General features: G+C 46.6%; 1 protein-coding gene and 1 long non-coding RNA gene across 3 annotated transcripts in view; one reads left to right on the forward strand and one right to left on the reverse strand.

Moving 5' to 3' along the window:
- The window catches only part of LOC138582021 (uncharacterized), a 275,880-nt gene that overhangs the window by 179,251 nt on the left and 74,312 nt on the right, over positions 1 to 22,317 (forward strand). The window lies entirely within an intron of this gene.
- Positions 1 to 22,317, reverse strand: part of SYNGR1 (synaptogyrin 1) — a 116,114-nt gene that overhangs the window by 29,745 nt on the left and 64,052 nt on the right. For both annotated transcript variants that reach the window (XM_069652947.1, XM_069652948.1), the window contains exon 2: positions 1,766 to 2,003. In XM_069652947.1, the coding sequence (XP_069509048.1) occupies positions 1,766 to 2,003 (238 nt within the window). The remainder of the gene's footprint in view (positions 1 to 1,765; positions 2,004 to 22,317) is intronic.

The raw sequence follows: 22,317 nt of genomic DNA on the forward strand, positions 1-22,317 counted from the left end.
TAAAGGGAGTATCTAATTCTCTTATATGGTCACTTTGCCACAATGGATCGGTCCATTCCAAGCATTCTGTAAGGGTTCAATTCTTGCTGTTGCCAACAAGGGTTATTCATTCGGCTGTCACCTCCCAGGGTGCCTGGCCTGCATGAAGTTAGGAGGGGTCTCGGGAAGCGGGCACGACATTCAACAAAGCTTGCCCTTTCTGCATTTCGATGACCACCTCCCAGCTACACTTATTCCCCCAATCACCCATCTTTCACAGATCAAAAGGACTTCAGTAATTAGCTCACTGGTGCCACTTCCCCATTGTGTCGACAGAGGCCCCTTTAAGGCCCTCATCTTTCAACCAACCCAAAGGGGAGCTATGTTGTGGATGGTGTGTGAAAGTTTCCCAGCAGAGAACAAATGACATCCTCTGCAAGGCTCACCACATGTGGGTGAAACTTCCTGTGCCAGATGCAAATACTCCAATGGCTCTGCAGCTGCAGGCCTAGTGGAAATAAATTACGTCCAAGTGGGTTTTGGAAATGGAAACTGTTTTTACACATCTGCCACTAGATCTTGCTTGATCATTATCTTTAGTTCAAGCTCTGCCACCAGAAAAACAAGGTTATGCGTGTAAAGGTATTCTGTATACACGGGTGCCAGTACTTTTAAAGACAGCCCATGGCTGATGGAATGAATTTGGCTCTAGCAGTCTGTTTTTAGCAGAGGTCCGTTACTCTGTAGCTGCCATGCTGCCAATCACATTGCAGCTGCTTGCGTCAGTAGTTGGGGCCCAGCAAAGTACATATGAGTGAACTATACTTTTCAGCATGGAGCATTTTGAAAGTGAGGTCAGCTTAGCAGAGCCCGCTTGAAGAGAGAAAACCGCCATCATTAACACCCTTGCAGTTCGAATAACAACATCTTGCATGGCTGTGACAGAATGTTCTCAGTTTACACGCTTAGACTGCTTTTTGTGAAGTGAGTTATTAGGGGGAAGAGCATCCCAGGGGGGCGCTTACACTTCTGTATTGTACCTGTTCCCCATGAGTGAAGTAGAAGTTGGTTCTACCGTTATACCCTCGTAGCTGCTCTTTTTGTGCAAGGGGAATGTACATTGTTATTACCTGTGCTGTACCTGGTGTGGCGGGGGACGGGGTGTTGTGTCTGTGTTGAAGCCGGCACTACTGCTGCTAAGGTTATACCGGTTATGTGCATGTGTGAATTATTTAGCTCCGTTAGGCCACATGAGCGCACTTCACTACAGTACGCATAACCTAAAAAGATCATGCACCCGCCTCACGAGATTCAGATTTTCCGCGTGTAAGGGACGTTTGGACTGTTTCTGCACATGCTATGCCTGTTCTTTGTGAGTTTTAAGCTTTCTGTGACCCTGCTCTAGGTGCGAGTGTTGCCCCAAACCTCTGTTATGGTACCCGTGCATTCATTTTGCCTACTTAAACAATGTGTTGCAATAATTTGCAAACATCTGCCATTGTGTACCTATATGCCACTATGGCTCCGGGCTGTTGCGCGCTATACAAAAACAAATATGTAGCCGCCAAGTGGCCCCAAATGCATGTACGGCACCATCATCCAGTCCTGGTATTTTGGCCAGCAGCACTTTGCTATCTGGGACTTGTCCTTTACCTATCGCCATTATATGTATTGCCATACAAGTCCCACCCTTTTTGCTTCAAAAGAGAGGACTGGCTAAAAGGTGCCAAACACGACATGAAGCCACTTGGCTGCTGCGCCATTTGCACGTGTAGCTGCGCCTCACCAGATACTGCAACGTCTGACAGCACAGCCTTCTTGCGGTCCTTGACGCTGCTGATCTGGGGGAAGTAGACGTCAAGTGCCAGGTAGAGGAGGCTGGTGAGGAAAGCCAGGACCCCCACAGTCACCCCATAGTTGCAGGCGTTGTGATTGCGGTTGAAGATACAGAACTCCTCATCCTCGTTGGGCCGGTTGATATATCCCTCATTCACGATGCACCCGAACACCACAATGGAGAACACCTACAGGAGAAAAGGTGGGAGAGGGTGAGTGGTGGAACCAATACAGGACAAACCCTCTTACCACAGAACCACAAACCAGTTTCTACATTACCACATTGAAGAATACATTATCTGGATGTCAGTTTCAGCATTGCCTCCAGCCTAAATATGGCAATTTTCTCATTGCCCTAGTAAAGCAGATTGCCAAGACAGCTTCCACGTGCTGCTGGTCTCGGGGGGATAGCTCAGGGGCAACGTGCTCGCCTTGGAAGCAAGACTACACAGAACACTGTTTTGATCCCCAGGTCCGCGCTTAGAAACCTCTGGGTATTAAGCGCGTTATAAATAATCTATCATATCACATTAATGATGTCCCCTCATGTAGGTTTTGCAAACAATCTGGGAAGTCTGCACAATGTGTCACACCAAACACCGATAAGTACCGCCCCCAACCGAGCATGTGCACTGATGCACACTCAGAGCCACCCCTCACAGGCCCAATGACACAATTGGGGCATACATGGTAACATAAGCCAACCCCCCACCCCACACCTCCATTATTGGCCAAAATTAACTGGATAGCACTGGCTCGTATCCTTAATGGCACAACTCATGACATTACAGTAAAAATAATTACTGGCGAGGTTACAGAAAATGACATATGGACCTCTTGACTCCTTAATGTTGTAACACTAAAAGACATAAAACGACACCCCTCCTCCACATCCAAGATTAAGTCAAAGGAAATGCCACACAATGGGGGGGGGGGGGTCACGTGAGAGCTTGATGCCCACCTCTCTGCCCAATCGTTCCACTCCGAGGTCTACCTACAATCTCTTGCCTCTTTCTTTCCCGGTTGGTTTCCATTTCTCTCAATCTTTCAAAGTTGCACCTTGGCAAAAAGGTCTGTATCAAAACCAAGTTATTATTGCATTTCTGATAATTCAAATGGTGTTTAAATCCACTTTAAATGCGCATTGCATTTTTAAAAATATTGTGCTATTAGAATTGCATTTACTTATGCCGTGTTGAACCCTTACGTTTGTATTAGAGCACCCAAAATATTTATTAGTAAATGATTTAAGAGTTCAAATACATCTCAAAGCAATGTGATCCCCAAATAATCCTATAACGGCTGCACTTACATTATTTTGGGATTACGTTTGTCTTAATGGGCCCAAGCCATGCTAATTTGCAATCCTATTGTTTTTACTTATAAAACCGTTCAAAATGTACCACGAGACACAATGAGACACTCCCAAAACTCAGCCTCAACCAACTCCAATAGACCCGCCCCCGCAAATGTAGCCTCAGAAAAGACTCCCAACTCAGTGTCGGAAACTCTGAACCGGACTTGAGAAAACCCCTTTCCCAATCAAGTAAACCCCAGACAAACCCGCTCAAATGTAGCCAGACACCCTCATCCTTCATGAAAATACTTGCCCCACTCCGACTTTGTTGAAAAACCCCAGCACATCAGTACGCAAGGTCTTCTCCCAAGTTGTCGTAGGTGAGAACACCCAAGCATATTATATATATACACACACACGCACACACACGCACACACACACACACACACGAAATGGCCTAGAAGAGTTTTAGTATAGACGGAGACCATATTGCTGTGGTTAGTAAAGTGAAAACCCTCTCTTTACATGGAAGATTCACTTAATGAAGATGCCCATGTTAACTATGTGGTCAAAAATTCTAAATTACTATATATGAGGGTCTTGAGGCAGATCAGCCCCTAGTCACTCAGTCAAACCGTGAGAAGTTAGTTCAGGCCATTGTCTTGTCCAGACTGATTATTGTAATTCCTTGCTCAGTACGGCTAGCATGGAATGTATGGGCAAAGTAACAAAAGATCCAAAATGATGCAGTGCGAGTATTTTGTTATATTGCCTGTGGAGAACCGATTTCAGAGGCCCATTGAGAACTCCATTGGCTTCCTGTTGCTGCCAGGGTCCAATTTAAGATACTCCCATTCGGTCAGAAATGCCTGTTCGGAAATGCGCCTCATCCGAGTGAGAAATTGGTTGTGTATAAATCTGTCCGCCACTTACGGTCCTCTGACACACAAGGCTTAGTCACTCCCTTCAAGAGAAGCAGGGGAAATGGTCACTCCTTTCTGGTCTTGTTGGCACAAGCCTGGAATAAGCTTCCAGACAATTTGCAAACAGAAAAAGATCATCTTGTCTTCAGGAAAGGCCTGAAGACTCGACTAATTGCTACTGGGAGTTTTACCTCTTCGCTCTCCTCCTTTCCTCTGTTCCGTTTTCTTGTTTGCATTAGTCTTTGTTTTCTTGTCTCTGTGTAGCGCCCGGATGCCCAAGTGCTTTGGCGCTTAACAATAAAATAGAACATAGAATATATGCAATTTTAAAGACATTTTTCTTTTAGATTGAGTATTGAGACATGTGAAAGAAGTAGAGACACAATTTTTAATTACTTGATCAGAAAGGTTTTATGCTGAATCACTATCGCAGAGAGTTCAAATCGAAAATGTAATTTCTATGTTCCCAATATGTTCTCTGCCTTTATGCACATAGCCACAATTGGGCCCCTTGAAGAGAAGATGCTGCCCCACTTGAGCTACACCCCTCATACCCAGATCACCACCCCTTCCTGCCGGTTTCTGGAGCATATTTTTTCCATTTCCAGCACTTTACTGTATGAATATTTGACTAGAAGTGGCAACATATTCGATAACCTTTATATACGCGACGCAGTGTTATAAGAGGCGTCACGAGATCGCTGGTTACCTTTTCTTCCTGGGGAGCGAGGGGATGGGGCTGCCAGTCTGTCGATGGACCTTCGCAAAGATGAAAGAGCAACGCGGGGAACCGACCCAACACCCTCCTGACAATAAATGACAGGATTGAGCTGAACCAGCTCCCAACGTCACGGGTAGCACTTCTCTGTATTTGCGTGACGTCAGGACAGTGTAAACACTGACAGAGAAGGCCAGGTGAAGTCCACTTCGGTACCAGCAGTTCGAGGGACAGATCTTCGGTAATTCCTAGGTGGTAGTAATGGCACAGATACCGGCAGGGCACAAGACCAGCAGAAAGGAAATGGGGAGGCAGACCATTCAAGGAGGAAAGGAAGAGTAGGGGGAAGAGAACGAACACCCCAGAACCGGACCCCTTCCCAACCAAGGAATGGTGCAGGGCTAGAGAGGAACCCAGGCAGGGACCTACCTAACCCCAAAGACCAAGTACCAGACTGGAACCCGAAAGGGCAAGTAACAAGGCAGGGCAGGGCAAAAGGAACAAGGCAAAGGATATGGAGCACTGGGCTAAGCACGAGGTAGAAACAGGAACAGGACAGGAGCAGAACAGAGATTTCAGGCAAGTAGGGCTCCTGGAGCGTAAACACGGAACAAACCGCGTTGAGACGCGTTGTTTCCGGGTCTGCAACGGCTATTTATAGCCTGGGACCAAAGTGAGGCTTGGAACGCAAGCCGCTGTCACTGCGCATGCGCGAAACGTCGGATACTGACGTTCCGCGCATGCGCAGGACATTCAAGATGGCCGCGCCCAGGGAGCCGGGAGCCCGGACCGCGGTACGCCGAAGAGAAAGGCGCCAACGCGGATACAATCTCCAGGAGGGAGACCGCCGTAGCTGAGGACCCCGACCCCCAGAACAGGCGAGTGGCGCGCGCCGCGTGACACGCAGACACTTCTATATATGCGTGATCCAGTTATTTTAATACGTTGGCAACTAGTCTGAGGCGTAGATGGGCTTTCCAATTAAGTAGTCTTTATTCATGCCACCCATTCTCTGAGCCAAAGGGCTTCTTGGAATACCATTGTTTACACCCGGCACCCACATACTGTGTTGAATGAAAACATTAGGGCTGCAGCATACACCCCCTCTGGGCGCCGCCTCCCATCATCAAGCATTTTACCCAGATGCTACTGGCCATCAGGGCCTTCATAACATAAATCCCAGGCGAAAGATGGCAGACAGGATCGAAAGACCACCGTGACCGCACATCTGACATCCGGAGGCTTCGCTGGCCGACCAGGTAAGTGAAATCACCCCCCTCCCAACAAAACTCAGCCAAGCTACACAGAATCACCCTCATTACCGCCACAGCTTGCACTATGACAGTTGGTACCATGACCACGCACCACCACGGGGCACCCGATTAGCGCTTTGCACATCTTGAGACCACCAGAAAACTGCTAAACTAGCCCATTTTGCACGATCAACCCGGGATCATTAGTGGATCATGTTATGAAAACCCTTGCGCCCCATGACATGTAAACGCATCCGGCGAGTGATATTAATATCAAAACTTGGATAGCCGGACTCGGCAGCTTCACTATACAATGTCGCAAAACCATGCAGACTCATGCTCCAGCGACGGTCTGGGCTTACAGGGTCCAGCAGGCTGTATCCATGCTTACGACATTCACGCTAGGAGCACTACTAGACAGCCCACAGGGCTGCTCTTCACATTACTACAGACAATAGAACCAGGCTGCAGCACAAGCCATCTAGGACACTCTTGCACACCCCGTATGTTGGCCAACTGAACTCAACCTCATCCACATATGGGACACCGCACATGGGAAGGCTAAACACTCTGTGATATACCTGTCCACTGCTTACCTAAATCCTGTTTCTCTAATTTCAGCTGCCTTCCAGCTTCCCCTATACAGGATCCACAATCATACCGACCACAGTAAGAAGTCATTGATACTTAACGTTAACATTTAGAATATGACACTAAACTTAATCTATCCTCTCCCTTCTCCTTGGTGCCTGGACATCGCCCTTCCATCTATTGATACTGTGTATGTACTGTATATACATTCCTGCTATCCTTCAAACCCTAAATGTATGCAATGTTAATACATGTACATATTGTCACTATATAATTTGTGCACATATGCCTTGTAAATACAATTACATAATACACCCGGTCACGATTCACATCATCACGCATAACCACCATCACCACAAAACCCACTTGGAACTTCACCTGTGCACTATCCCCCAGCATTGACAAAGACCTTTTGGGTCGAATCATACGTGTTGGCTTTGCATATCCATACTAATAATACAAATCCACTGCACAGGTTCTCAGTGGTATAACTCATCATTCCTCTGCGCTTCACGCACAAGACATACGAGTATCACCTCTAACAATCCAGCACCAGGAACGACAGGGTTCCGAAAAAAATCCTCTCACTATACTATATTGTTAGGTTCACAAAAGGCATTTTGATTTCATGCAAAGCAGCCAGTCTCCTGCCTTCACGGCTGGTCGAAGACCTAATGGGGTCACCTGTGGTGGCTCTGTGCTCAGAGAGGCCATGCGTGCTTCGTAGAGGGGGGCCGAGATGCGTCCAATCAGGAGGCTCTTTTCCCGTCTGTCCCTGGGGAGCTTGTGCATCACCTCCCAACCCCCTATGAGGGCGGGAAATGAATAATCTTCCCCTGCCTCCCCAGCAGCGCGGCCGACAGGGCACAGAAGGAGCAGCATATGTTTTTAAATCTCTAAGGAGGGTATTTAAATGGCACGCCATTGGTTAGAGATGCCTCATTCCAGTAACCGTTCTCTGCACGACCTTAAGTTTCGATGATTAGAACTGCAATCAGGGCATTTCTATGCTGAAAGCACCATTTATCTACCTAAATCTATTTTTTTTTTTTTTTTTTTTTTTTTAAGGACAGTTACAACATGTCACACACAAATGTTTTAAACCACGTTATTTTCATGCGAGCTAATTTGACACATCAAAGGGCATCTATTGTTTGTAGAATATCACATTTTCCTCAGACATATACGAAGAATGCCTTTGTATTGAATTGCAATGAAGAACCACCGAGATATTTTTTCACAAATTATTTTTTGTGAGCAACTCTTGTAAGTGCATTTACAAAACCCACTGGCTATTTCTTTTAGCCCTGTGCGGAGCTACCTTGTGGTATTTGTAGTCTTTCATTCTAGATGGGGGAAAATAACTCGTACTGTTTTTGCTCAACATATTTCTATTTGTCTTAATTTATTGTGATATGTGTACAGAGTATTGTTGAAGAACACTATGAGGGTAAGGAGAAGAGCCCAAATGAATCGGAACCCTCCAGACCACTGTTTTTCACCTGCGAAGCCATTACATAAGGGGAAAGACCATATGCAAATCAGGCCTGGTCCCACCCCGATGTGGGCAGTCCAGCCCGAACGGCTAGGTTACATCCCTTCCAACCGGCACCGCTTTTGTTTGGCATCTGTACAGAAATAGGACAGAACATTGTCACAAATTGGTCATTCACATTTTGGGAAAAATGAGTTATTCACATATTTATGGGACATAAAAAAAAAAAAAAAGGAACCGGTAATTGTAAATGCTGCTAGTGGACTCCCACTGGAGCATCTGCCTAATCAAAGACCAATGCCTGTGTTTAAAAGAGCCCACAGGAGGGGCAAGATTTATATGTAAATGGTTAGTTTAAGAAAAGGAATGTCTACACACTATGTTTTGAGCCAACACCACTCTTATTAGAAAAATTAGGTATAGTTGAGTATATACATATAAATAACACCCACTTTGTACTCGGGCAACACTACATCAACAGTCAACACAATATGTACAGTACTATGTGTTCCCACAGTGGTTCTTAGCTTTAGAAATAATGCACCAATTGGTATATGTCATAAAATGCATTAAAATGACAAGCACTGTTCAACTTCAAAACCACAAATGGAGAAATGCAGGCAAATTACGTAAGAACACAGACAGAATACTTTTCAGGGGACAAATGCAATTCTGTGTGGAGATTCCTCCTCTCCCCCCAACCCCCTGCAAAAGCCTCAACCTGGGTAACCGGCAATAAAAGGTTAAGTTATACTTAGCTTTGATGTTAATGCCCAGTCCTTAAATGTTCAGTAATTGTCTGCTTGGCTCTTTACTGGTCCCACCACCCCAGTGTAACTAGGAAGCATCGGGGGAGCCGGGCCCAATACAAATCTGAGACCCCTGGATGGACTGGATGGACCCTGAATGAGGCGGCCCCTCATAATCGAGCAGCAGAAGGGAACAAATCAGTGTCAGAGAGGCAGCAGTGCATTTCTGTTGCAGTGGTCCTCTTGGTCGGGTTGCTACGCCGGCTGTGGATGTCCTATGATGATGAAACCCACTGTGGACCTTGACAAGGCTTGGGAGGCAAGGATGAGTCCTTGGGTTTTTATCAATGACCTTTGGTAGGGACGGTGCAGTGCCAGAAGTAGTTGTCAGGTTTCAGTAATTCACAGTTGGTGCTGTTCGGTTCTTCGGTGCTGCGGCCACAGCACAGACCACAGGATGTCTTCTTGTGACTTGGACTCTAGCATGGGACTTTTCTGTGGGCCATCACTAACTTTGGACCCTCTGGGCTTGTTCTTCAGTGCGGAATGGCGGGAAACCCACCAGCAGGCACTTCTCTGCAGGCAGCGTCACTGGCCTTTCACAGCTGTGGAAAAGTGGACAGATGTCGTGGATGCAGTGCCACTTGTAGATTTCTTCGGTCGGTTGGAACTTGGCAAGCTCCGGGTGTCTAGCATCACCATGCAAGGTGACCCCCCCCCCCCTTTCTGGGCTTTAGACAGCAATTTGACTTTCCAACAGTCATTGTGACGAATCAACTTCCAGGGCACCAGTGGTCCAGGCATGCATATCGGTTTCTAAACCATCAATCAGCCCCACACCTCTAGTACACCAGAAGGGATCTGAACCGATTGGAAACTCAAGCAAATTATAAACCTTCTTGTCCAATTTTGGTAACGTAGACAGAATGGCAGGCTTATCTTCGGAAGGTCTTGTATCATTGGTTAGTTGCAACACAGTGAAAATACAAATACCCAATGATAAAAAGAGACTGTCCAGTCAAGGTTGTGTACAAAGATCTATTTCATTATTATCAAAACAGACCGTTCTAGCACACTACGAAATGCAACCCACCCTGTAAAGGAATGCAGAGGACAGACAGTTTCAAAGGAGGAAAAGGGATGCACTCTGGATATTGACTGGAGGGTAGACGATATAGTAAATAATCACAACAGTTCAAGGATACTTGGGTTTCAGCACAAAAAGGAGGAAAGGGTCATAAAAAGGGAGGAATGGGTCCCCCTGGTCCGGGGACAGAACCATAATGTACCTTATGCTGTAGGAGTTCTTGGTGCTCAACATGGTCGGTTTCAGAGTGCCTTGCAGCTTCTGTGACAGTTCAAGATGGGAGACAGCTACAGGTATCAGGCAGCAATCAGTTCGGTGAGCAAGGGTGGAATTGTGTCAGTGCTGGTTGGTGGTTCTGAAGCACTAGTCAAGGTGTCCAGATGGCTTTGAGCGACTGCAGCTCAACAGTCAACGGTGCAGTCGATTGCAGCTTGAGGTGCCAGACTGGCTCGAAAATTTCCTTTAAATGCAGACGTTGGTGGTTTCTTGTTGATGCACTTCTCAGCTTCTTCACTGGGCTTGTGTCGTCCTTTAAGGAGGACAGCCCAAAGCTAAGGAGTGTTGCAGGCAGCTGCTTCGTCCTTGGTTTAGGGTTCACAGACTCTCAGGCACTTCCCACCTAGGAAGCTTGCTGAAGAGCTTAGTAGGGCACGCTGTATGCTGGCTGGGTACTGGTTCTGGAGCTGCTGGAGGGTCCTCTGTATTCGTCATTTCCCTCTGTTCCCTGGCAGAGGTTTATGGGAGGGATCTTGCTTAACTCTTGGAGGTCCTGGACTTCCGTCACTGGCAGAAAATATAAAGCCGACTGTACCTTCAGCCAGGGTTGAATGAGGAGTTCTTTCTGCTTCTGGTGAAGCCTTCAGATCTACCAAAAGAGGATTGATGTAGGCTAAGCCTATCTTAATGAAGCAATCCTGGGTTCCCAGCAACAATCTCATTTAAGCGTGAGGTCATAACCAGGGTGCATTGCAACAGAAAAGTAATGGGTGAAAACATGTAAAATTAAGTCCCACCAATCTTCCTATCTGTTATGGATGAAAGAGTTCCTCTGGTTAATGGAGCCCTCTTTGGATCCCGATTAAGCAGCAGGTCTCCCTTGAAGCTGCAACGAGACCAGACTTTCTGGCTCCGCCAAACCACATACTCATACCTTCTGAATGGGGTCTCCCTGCAGGGAGAACTACTGTAAACATGCAGTCCCAGACATGACATTTCACTGTCAATCGATATGCAGGGCAGGAGCTGGCTTCAGGTTGACACAGTGGATATGAAAGGTTTTTGGGGTTTCCGGTCTCCTTTGTTAGACTCTGCAGCCAGGCCACATATGGGCATGTTTGAATTACCCTGTGAATAGTATGTGAAATCGCTGCAACCAGCTACAGGGCTCAGCAAAAGGACAGGGTGGATCCATTGTGCCTTTGCTAGTTAATCGGGCTGGCCTGGCACATTTGGCCCTCCCGCTTCTGGAGATGCATCATGTACTTCAGTCATATCCCAACTAAATATGACAGGCGGGACTGCGCCTGTAGGATGTGTCCACCCAGAGTACAGACATCTATGCGTATGTCGTGCGGCGAACATAGGAAAATGTGTGTGGATTAGCCCCAAACATTTTCTGGAGGTTAATCTACCATCATTCAATTTCATTTAAAATGTTAAAGCCCAGACGAGCGCACACCCACTGTGCGGATGGTCGAATTCCTCAGAGTCATGAACAGCCTCAGACCCTGGACGATGCTGGTGGACTTCTTGGGTTCAAGGTGACTGGTCACTTCTTCAGGACCCTCGGACATACTTCTGCAGGATGGCAGGCCCCCGGGACTGGCTTCCAGGACACTCCGGGTGAAGAACAGCAGTTGCATGACATCCTCTCATAGATATGGGAAGAGATCGCCTATCCAGGTCCTCTTTTGATCAGTCCTTGAATCAGCAAGGCAGCCTTTGGATCTTGTGAAGAGTTGCAGCAGCAGAACTTCTTCCTCCAGCTGGATTCAGGATATGCCTCCAGGAATACTCCAAGCTTCTGAGACAGAGGTAAGTGAGGGGTCTTCTCTTATACACAAATCCCCCCCCCCCCGTTCACTCAGACTGAGCTAGGCTCAGCCAATCACACACTAGTGCATTCATCCTGCAGCTCCCAATCGGGGTCAGAGGCATTCAGGTCATTCACCCAAAACAGTGGATATGTATTATGGACAACTCCTAGCCTTTCGGAGCACACACTATTCACTCCAGTTTCAGACTGGGCTGGCTCGGGCAGACCCCAGGCATTGTCTCACACAAACAAAACCAGACACCTACAACACAGAATGTGGTTCGACTCTCTCTCCATTCATTCAGCTCCCATCCATAGGGTGTACCCAAGACAAGCAGTCTCTGGGAAAGGCAGAGCCATATATGGTCCTTTCACCGAACATCCAATCAGGGCAAAGGGGACAGACAGTGTTTTAAGTGGGCCGGGGCTGGGCCCCGGCAGTCTCCAAAAAGTGAGGCTGACCTGGGGACCTGCAGGGGCACCCTGGTCCCATCAAGCCACAGCATTGGTGGGTTATCATCCCCCGCCACAGACATGACGGGAGCTGAGCCCGCCGGCCGCTTGCCACTGCCTTGCATGACTTATGATTAAGTCAGGCAAGTCAGTGGCAAACAGTCAGGCTACATGCAACACCTGTGACTGCCAGAATTGCTAGCCAGTCACAGCATCGTGAAAACTATTTGAGCGACGCTGTGACTGGCTGCACTTCTGCCAGTCACAGCTGCCTGCTGCCGGAAGTGTTTTACTTTTATGAACTCTTCAACTTCCTCTGGCGACTCCTCGTGATGGTCACCAGAGAAAGTTAAACAGTCCTAGCCTTGTACCGATTTGTTTTTTTTTTTTTTTTTTATAAAGAGTTGCATATAGTTGACACCAGTGAGCATTATTCATAGTACCCAATCTGATTTGCAATGTAGCCTGCTTGGTCTCCTGAAACCTGCTTCACCGTTACATGTCCACATTTGAAAGCAGAGAAAATGTGCCTAAAGTAATATTCTGTATTATAATGAGGTACATTATTTCTGAAAATAAAAGCAGTCTTCCCGGGAATATGGGGCACCAGTCCTTGAGACATCAATCAGAGGCTTGTCCACGTCACCGTGTGTGGCAATGACTGCCCTGCGGTCCTGCTGAATGACTTGCCTGTGGGCCTTCACCCCGGCGGTGGGAGCGTTTCGCGAGAGAGCAGTGTCCTTGCAGCTTGAGACTCCCAGGGCCACCTCCTTTTCTTTCCGCGGTGCGCAGTCATTGTGGGGGTGCGAAACTGACATGTGAACGCGCGTGGCACGTAGAAATTCCCAGCCAGCCCATGTGCCCCATCCATGTTATCGCTCTGTGCTCCACGTCAGGTGGCATGGGCTACTTTGCTGTAGTCCTGCATGCCTTGTGTGGCAGGGTGTTGCTGCAGCTGGCACGCAGTACAACAGGCGCAGCAGCCCATTGAGGGTGGGCAGGTTGCAGCCCCTAGGAATTAGGGTGGTTGATCGACTGCCTTATTGTATAGAGAAAATCTCCACAGGAGTGAAGGCACCCATCTTATCAGCTTTGTCTTTTAGGAACGGGAAAATAATAGAGATTGTGCAAATGTCCATCTAAGTTTGCCCTGATCGAGCCAAGAAGACTTCTAATTGCACTGACCCCTTTTCATAAACTTGGTTTAAGTTGAAGTGTTATCCTGCCAGGCTTGGACTGGCCTATAGAGCAATGCCCGAACCAAAAATGCAAAATGCTAGTGTGGTCCAGTTTTTTGGGGTCAAAGTGGCCCACTTTTGAGCCCATGTGGGCCAGTTTGATAATTGCATTCACCATGTGACTAGTAGTTTTGACCAGCATTACTGAACAAAATATTCTTTAAAATGCAAACGACTTTCCCATGCCTGTGTGCACACTCCATAACGGGTGGCTTTGCCAATTCCTGTTCAGAATGACACCAAGCACTGGTCAATTGTTTAACATTTGAATAATGTACCTCAACACCTATCCTTTCGTCAACGGGCCAGTTAAGGGTCCAATAAATCAATTAGGCCACACCCATCAATTTAGGCCACGCCCTCAAATGAGGGCCCTCCTCAATTTCTTACCCCACTTTAAGAACTGGGGACAGAGCCAGGGTTTCTCAGGACTAAGAAAAAGCAGGGTAAGGTAGGAAACCATGAGACCTTCAGTGGCCATCTTGCCTTTGTTCAGGAATCCACCAATTCCTATGGCAGGGCCTGGGTGTCCCAAAATGGGCAAAACTCAATGCCACTGTAAAGTCAGCATGTAGCTGCCACCAGCCCATACCCTGCTCTGTGGGCAACACACAGGTGCCAGGAACACACTAGGGGTAGCAAGGTGTATCCATACCCATGGGTGCCATAGGTGTAGCTCATGGGCATTCACCAAAAAAATAAAGATGAAGAGCTGCCAGAGGTCCAGATTGGACTCCTGTGGCAGAAAACATACCAACAAAAACACACATGAAGTAGTGGGACAAGGAGGCACTGCCCCCCATTTCCATCAGCACAATACACACTTCAATACATTTCAGGACATAAGGAATTCCATTCTGTATTTTTCCCAGTAAAGAACAGGTCTTCCAAAGCAATTCCGATGTAGTCTCATATCTATGCATTTCCAGTACGTGCTGGAGTTGTGGTCCTCCTTTTATTTACGTTTTACATTGAAGGTAAGCACAGTCCATCAGGGCACAGGTCAATGGAACACACAGGTGATCGCGTCCGACCACTTCTTTCAGAGGGCAAACACCGTCCGAGCTGTGTGTTTTGGAGGAATGGAGCTGGAATTGCAACACCGGGCTCACTGATGTGAGGGCAGGCACTTCAACCACTCATCAAGAAGCTGGAAAATGGCCCATATGGACAGTCCACTATAAAAGACACGTGACCGTATCTTAGATACAAAAGGTGCTTAAAAATATATTGCTTGGGGTGCACACAGTATATCAAATGCAAGCATATTTTTAAGTAACTCTGAATTAACCAAGTTTTGGTGCGCATGGAAAGGACGTATTGGCTCGATTAGCCTACGTAACAAACTAAATCAACCATAATGTTTAAACGTGAATCCACATTCACACCCGTTCTCGGTATGACCCCCTTCCTACTTAAAAATTCTGTTTATATTTCTTAGAATTTTCTTAACTATACAAAACATCAGTTAATATTTCATCATGTGTAAATATGTACACATTAGTTTTTCAAACCATGCATACTGGAAGAAAAATAGATAGCCAGTTGCTCATATCGGTCTAGTTGAGAAAAATTACATATTCGTATTTGATTTGCCACTAGGAATTACCATTTTCTTTCTTTTAAAGGGTGACATTTTACATACATATTTACACATGAGTTTTTGTCTGATTGAGAAATTCACAGAAACACAGAATTTCTAAGCAATTTCATTACACAAACTTGCTTAATTGAGAACGATTCATTCCGGGAATGAGGATCGACATTTTAGCAGTATTTGTTTGAAGTAACAGCTTGTATACTTAGCCTGAAATCTCTTGTCTTGGTAAATCCACATTCTTTTTTTTGTGCTGTGCCCTTTCAATTGGGAAAGACAAAATTGAATGAAATGTGCATATTCCAGTTTAGATACAATCACTTCCGGTGACATCACTTCCCATTGCATACGTAAGAACCCCCACCCCACCATTGATTTTTTAAAGGACTTGCGCCCAGAAGATGGAGGGAGTTTAGGAATTTGTAGTCTATGCGGATTAGTTTCGGAGGAGCTCAGCAATAGACGGCTCTGTCTCCAGAAGGACATAGCTGCCAGCAGATCAGGCGCAGGGCGCCGGGCATTGCTGGAGACGCACACACTGAACAGTGACTTCGATTGCTCGTTTAATCAGTTTCACCGCATGAAACTCCAGGGAGGCAAATAGCCGCAGCTCTTCACATAGAGGTACAACAAGATAGGTATTCACCTTGCACAACAGGGTGACAAAGACGGCAACATAATGTAGGGTACCTGATAAAGATATGGCAAAGTTGCAGACACAAGAGACCACAGTGCAGGCTCACTAGCCAGCCCCAGCAATGAACAGCCCAGCCAATCAAGTCCAGTTAAAATCAATCAGTATTATCAGGTCATCATTTTGCACACGCCGGGCTGTCTCTTCCCAACAGTCTTTGACTTTGCGTCTAATCACCTTCTAAAGATCAAATCGGATCAGCAAGTCAGCAGGCAGGGAGTCGAGACAGACAGGGCACTGTGTGAAGGGAGGGCAGGCAGAATCACAGGGGAGGGGACCTGCTTAACCCAACACTGAAACATGAATGGCTGCAGGCAGCGATGCAGCATGCCCGCTGCTCCAAGCTCTCATTTTTAGTTTTGATTAGGTATCGCTTCAGCCAAAAGCATTACATTGGATTACAGATAGGATAGAGCTGTGACATGATGGGAGACACACAACCTGTAGGTTCTGATTAATTACCCATCCATTGATTGCTCGTGGCCATGCTAGTGGCTAGTCCCACCCACGTCCTACTCGGATCTCTTCGAGCAAGTGGTATCAAGCAGTAGCACACTGTGTGCTGTATAGGGCCTGCCAGTGGTATTTCTAAGCAGCATGTTGAGAGTTCATTGATTAATTGCTGCAATAAAAACGCTTCTGGTGTAATAAAAAAATAATAATAATCTTCCCAAAAGTACCTTTTATTAGCTTTATATATTAGAATTACGCGTTATCCTTGCATCTGTTCGTGGTACATAAGATATCATCATTAAAAGGATGGAAAGCTCAGTTGTGCCCTGCTGCGACTTCTACATGTGATCTCGGCAGAACGCACCCAACCTAAGTGAACGTGAGCTGTGCAGATCTAGATGACCAACACCCAGCCATCTGAACACCCAGCCATCTGTTTACAGGCTCTGCATGAAGTGCCATAGAAGCAGGGTTCGTAATGGAAGGGAGGTGGGGGCTATTTAGCTCCGGCTTGCAGCCTAGAAGATCCTCTTTAGCTTGACACCAACAGCTCCCAGGAGCTAAGTTTGGCTCCCCAAGTCAACTGATGCTGAACAAACAACGCAAGTGAATTTAACTGTGTTTGTGACAATCCATAGATCAACATTAGGAGACATCTGTACGCAGAAACGGTCCTAAATAATGGACAAAGGGATATGTTTGCAACTTTTTTGGACTTTAGATTTGCCAAACACTATTTATCAGCTCCTTGTTCCCCTCTGGCAGCTCCTGGTCACTGGTTAATCCTGGGTATCTATGAGCTGCTTTTAGCCCCGGTCTATGCAATCCTAATTTCGAGCCCTGCAGATGTGTACATGATTGCATTGCTTGGTCTATTGCGGGAACCCTTGGCTGAATAGAGAAGTGAGGAAAACAGCAATGGCATGCAGTAAGATGGCCATTAACCAACCAGGGAGCCGCCCCAGAAGCTTCGGTGCCACAGGCCTGTGTCCTCACGGCTGCCTCACCGCTACGATTTTCCTGGAGTGACCAAGATTTCATCCTCTCCTCCCAGCCTCTCGCGGAGAGCATTGTACTCCCGAGAGAGAGTAAAAGACGAGCCCCAGCGTATGTTGTGATTTGTAATAGGTGCCCATCCGCCTTCAGAAAGGGAGATTGAAGCTGCAGATCACATCACTCTAGTCTTTACCCACTGTCAGTGTTGGTTTGGAATATGGGCAGTAGAGCGGCATAAATATGTGCCCTGTACTTGTGAGAGAGGCAGAGTAGATAGGGTGCCTAAATCAAAAAGGTGCGTTCAGCAGCACGTTTCCATCACAAGACCACGTTTAACTAAATGGATGGACATGGTGCATGTTTCCAGCACAGTTTCTGCAAACAAAATGGATACAAAGTCATGCAAAGTACATTTGGATCTGTGAGCTAATGGGGAAAAAAGTCAAATAAATGTCAGGTCACAAACAGTACACAGGAGCATGTTACAACACATGTTCACGATGCCTGTGCTCACACAATAGATTGGAGCATTGCCATCGTAGAACAGTACATGATGGCGGTACCTACAATATAAGCATTGCCACTATAAAGATCGTGTTCACGATGCCTGTGCATACAATATATGACAGAATTGCCATGCAAAACATATTTTAATGCTGCATGGGCCTTATGCAGATCACAAGGCCTGGCCACGCAATGCTCTGGTACTGCACCACTTTCATGCTGCCAGCGCACTCGGTATTTCAAGGAATGGTTGCTTTGAAGATTGGCACTGGACTACACCGTGCATCACATTTTTCCACCTCAGACTGCACCTTGAGACACGTCCCACCGCACTGCAGCCCAGCCCAGCCCAGCCACATAGATCATGGCAAATATGTCAAAGGGCATGGGGCAACCCGGTACTGGTTTCCATTAGAACATTTGCCCCCGGCCACCCCAGTGTTTACACTGTAGCTGCTACTCGGGGGTCCAGTGTGATATCTGCACTCTGATGAGCTGGATCTAATGGATCGTTGGAATGTTGAAACTATGGCACTTGCTCTCAGATGGGGTGCACTGTGATGCTGGGGGAGGGGGGGCAAGAGGGAGGCTGCAATTGAGACTTGTGCTGTCATATTTGCTCCTCAATAGGGTCTTTGTGACATTGTCCCCAGATTGGAGGGCGGGGGGGGGGGTCGCTGATGTTTGTGCTCGGGTGGGAATGACATTTCTACCATAGGATCTGTGCCTGAAAAGGACCCAGGATGATGCTGGCTACAATACTGAGCCAACGCTGTTGTCTCGACTTTCTGTGCCCCATCACTAACCCACGCCCTACTTTCCATCATGTACTGTGCACATTGACTAAACCACTCACACACTGCACTTGAACACCAGCTGGCAACCCCTACCCAATACACACCAACACCAACATAGCTCTACATCTCTTCCATCAGCTCATAGAACGGCCCCAGTCCACCCACCCATGCACTGCGGATACAAGAAGCTCTCCTCTCCACAGGAACATCTCATGCGCCCTCAGCACAAATCACCTAGGAACAGACCTGCACACAGAGCCTGGTTACTTCTGATCTGCATGCATCAACACAACAGCAAAGCAATCTTGCATTGTTCCCCATCTCCCAGCAAAACAAGCCCAACTCACTTTCCAGCAGATCCCTCGCGCAAAGAGACCATGCAAATGGCAGCAGAGTGCAGTATGAAAGCCACTGACGTAACATAACAGATTACAAGGACCTGCCGATGCACCAATGTTCTCAACCCCTCCCTTCTCACCGACACAGCAACTGCTAAATTCTTTAAAGTGGAATTGCTTTCATTTGTAAATGCTAATGAAGCAAATTAAAACGAATGTTAAAAAGGTGTTCGGGTATGAGGAGTAGTCGAATAAAAGTGCAGGAAAATTATAAACCACGGGCTGGGACAAGAGCTCCCCCCCAGCCCCTGTTTCAACAGGGTGGAGAAGAGGACAGATGCATAATGTCTGTGAGTAGTGGGGGCAGAGACCCCTGTTTGGGGGCCCCGTACCCCCGATTTCTGTAGAGCAAGTGATGAGAGTTGGAAGTGTCTTCTCAATGCTGTACCCGGTGCTTTCATTTGGATAAGAAGTGAAGGGAGAGGTATAACTAATCACAAAACAGAATTTGGGGCAAGACACAAGATGCATCTAGCAAAGGAAACTAAGTGTGTGGCCTAAGTAAGTAAAAGAGTGACCCAATAGACATTGTCGAGTTTTCGTACTATGCACTAAAAGGAGCAACATCTCAAAAGGTGTCGTATATAGAATAGAATTAAGCAGCATCTAAAAAAAGTACACAGAAAATATTCAGATATAAAATGGTTTTAAAGTGCCCCCCCCTTTCACTCCCACCAGCTCCAAACAAATTCAAACAAGACTCCATGCCCAAAGGTTCCCCTGCCCCTTCTCTCACTAATGCAGCCTCTATTGAAAAGTTATTGCGTACGTTCACCCGTTTTACCCCTAAAAAATAAATAAAGGAAAATAAAAAAAAAAGATTTGCATCATACATAAGATCGGACTCATCAAAACAGAAATGGGGTACCACCTATGCAAGTAGTCTAAATACCGACCTCCCCGTTCCTCCTTCACCAGGGCCCTTGCCTCAGCCCAAGCAGTCAGTTCACACATATTGTATACATCTCTCATCCACTACAAGCCAGGCTCCTCCTTACCTTTGTGCTAGCTTTTTCCCCTCTCTCTGCCAATGACTTTCCCCACTACTTCTCATCTAAAATGTACTAAAAAGGAGTCACCCTCCCACTCCTATCCCTTCTTTCTCATCTCCATCACTTTTCCCTTTATGCTCATGTTGGCCAAATTCTTCCCATCCTTAGGACTGCCAGCCCACCCCCCCCCCACCCCCTCGTTCGCCCTTGCTGATCCGTTTGCCGTGCAGACTACAACGGAGCTTGCAACACTCCCCCGTTCCTACTTCCCTGCTCTCTTCAATCTCCCTTACCCATGGACACCTCCCTAGTCTGCCTCAAGGTAACAACCATCTTACCAATCTTAAAGGAGCCCTCCAGCCACCAGTCTGCATCTTCTATGATCCTCAAATGACTCGTTTTTAACAGCATCTGCTCTTACCTGAACTCCAACTCCGAGACCCTCTCCTATTTGCATTTTGCAGCTGTCATTTCACGGAATTGGCCCCAACCCATGTCTCCAAGTTTCTGACCTCTGACCAACATTGCAAATTCTTCTCTATGCTCATTATCTTGCACCTCTCGGCCACGTGTGACATGGTGGACCACTCCTCTCTGCTTTGGACTCTTGCTGACCTTGACAACCATTTTATAACCGATTTTATCTAGACACTGAGGCCAGCTACTTTTCTCATAAATTCTTCTCCGTTGCATGGCATTCTGGCACCTATGATCCAACCACCCTCCCAGTTGGCGTCCCCCAAGGCTCTGTCTTTGTTCCTTTAATATTTAACTTGAAGCTAAAATATTGACATACAAGGTATCAATTGTACCAACGATTATGTATGCCATGGAAGTGGGTAGAAGCAGTGGGCAAATGAGAGGGAAGGATACTTCACTGCATGTTAAATATACCTCCAGGCACGCCGATCCAGGTGATTAGATTAGAATTGGGACTTTCCTCTTTGGGTAGGTTATCATGGTCTGTAGCATCCTGTCATTTATGGGCAGGGATAGCCTACTTTCGCACACGCTCCATCATGCGTGCAGATACGAGTCAAGCAAATGGTTCAGTAACCTGAACTTCAGAGTGACAAATTATTTGGTTGATATTGGTGTCACTCAAACCACCCCCCCCCCCCCCAGGACCCCGAAGCATGGCTGGAATTTAATCTAGCAAAAATTCCTGTAAAGGCCAGGGCCCACGATACCGAGCTGGCTCTGACATACCTCAGCTCATTAAAAAGGTTCCGCGAATATGCTGGACAATCTTGCCATAGGCAGCCCCAAGCCTTACTTAATAAAAAACGTTATCCTGCTATGATCAGGTTTAGGCTTCAGTCAATTAAGGTTTTTGAAAACACGGGGGCATGGAGAGGCATTCCACGTCATAACAGGTTGTGTAGACTCTGTGGAAAAGCAAAGCAATAGAGTTTGCTAGACATGTGCTAACTCAATGTGAAATGCTGGAAAGCACTTATGAACGGGCCTACGATAAGTATTAAAACCCTGCCTCGGACGTATTTTGAAGCCGCTTGTTCGGAGCAGACTCTTTATTATGGCAGCGGCAATGTATGTTTGAGAAGAAGTATGCAAGAAAAATATGGTAATTAATGATGATGGTCTATAATGTTGATTTTATACCTGATATTTTAGGACAATGCTATGAAATTCATTTTTTATGATAAGTTTTAAAGTGTTCACTATTATAAATGTAAATGTGTTTTGTATATGTTAGTGCAAGTCAACCAAAACGCACTTTGAATAAATAAAAAAATTAAAAATATTCAATTTGTTCAACTCCTCCCTCTGTCAGCTGATCTCCTCCTTTGGGTTATCCTGCTACCTCTTTGCATAACTCATCCAAATCCTCCTTAAGGACTTTGTAGAGATTGCTGAACAAGTGAAGGGAGGGCCACTGGATCTGGGGATATGCAGCATCAAGGGGCAGTTGTGACAAAGTTCAGAGGGGGCTACTATCTGAGCTCAATTAATCATGCATGGCCAGGGCCTCTCAGCAGAGTTAGAAGTCATCACATCTGCAGGTTAGGGCCTAGGGTGGAGCTTTGAGAGGTAGACACGAAGTTGGTGTGGAGGGAAACAAAAATAGCATAATCAGGAAACATGTGTTTTAAGGAAAGCTGCAATTATTACGAGACAGGGAATTATATAAATGGTTAAAGTTGTGCTTTGCCTTTGGAAGAAGTTTCGAGTGGAGGGTGGTCATATCTGCCACTAGAGCAAGCAAGGGGG

Source organism: Ambystoma mexicanum, chromosome 3q (genome assembly GCF_040938575.1).
Source record: "Ambystoma mexicanum isolate Mex_15411 chromosome 3q, UKY_AmexF1_1, whole genome shotgun sequence".
Classification (NCBI taxonomy): Eukaryota; Metazoa; Chordata; class Amphibia; order Caudata; family Ambystomatidae; genus Ambystoma; species Ambystoma mexicanum.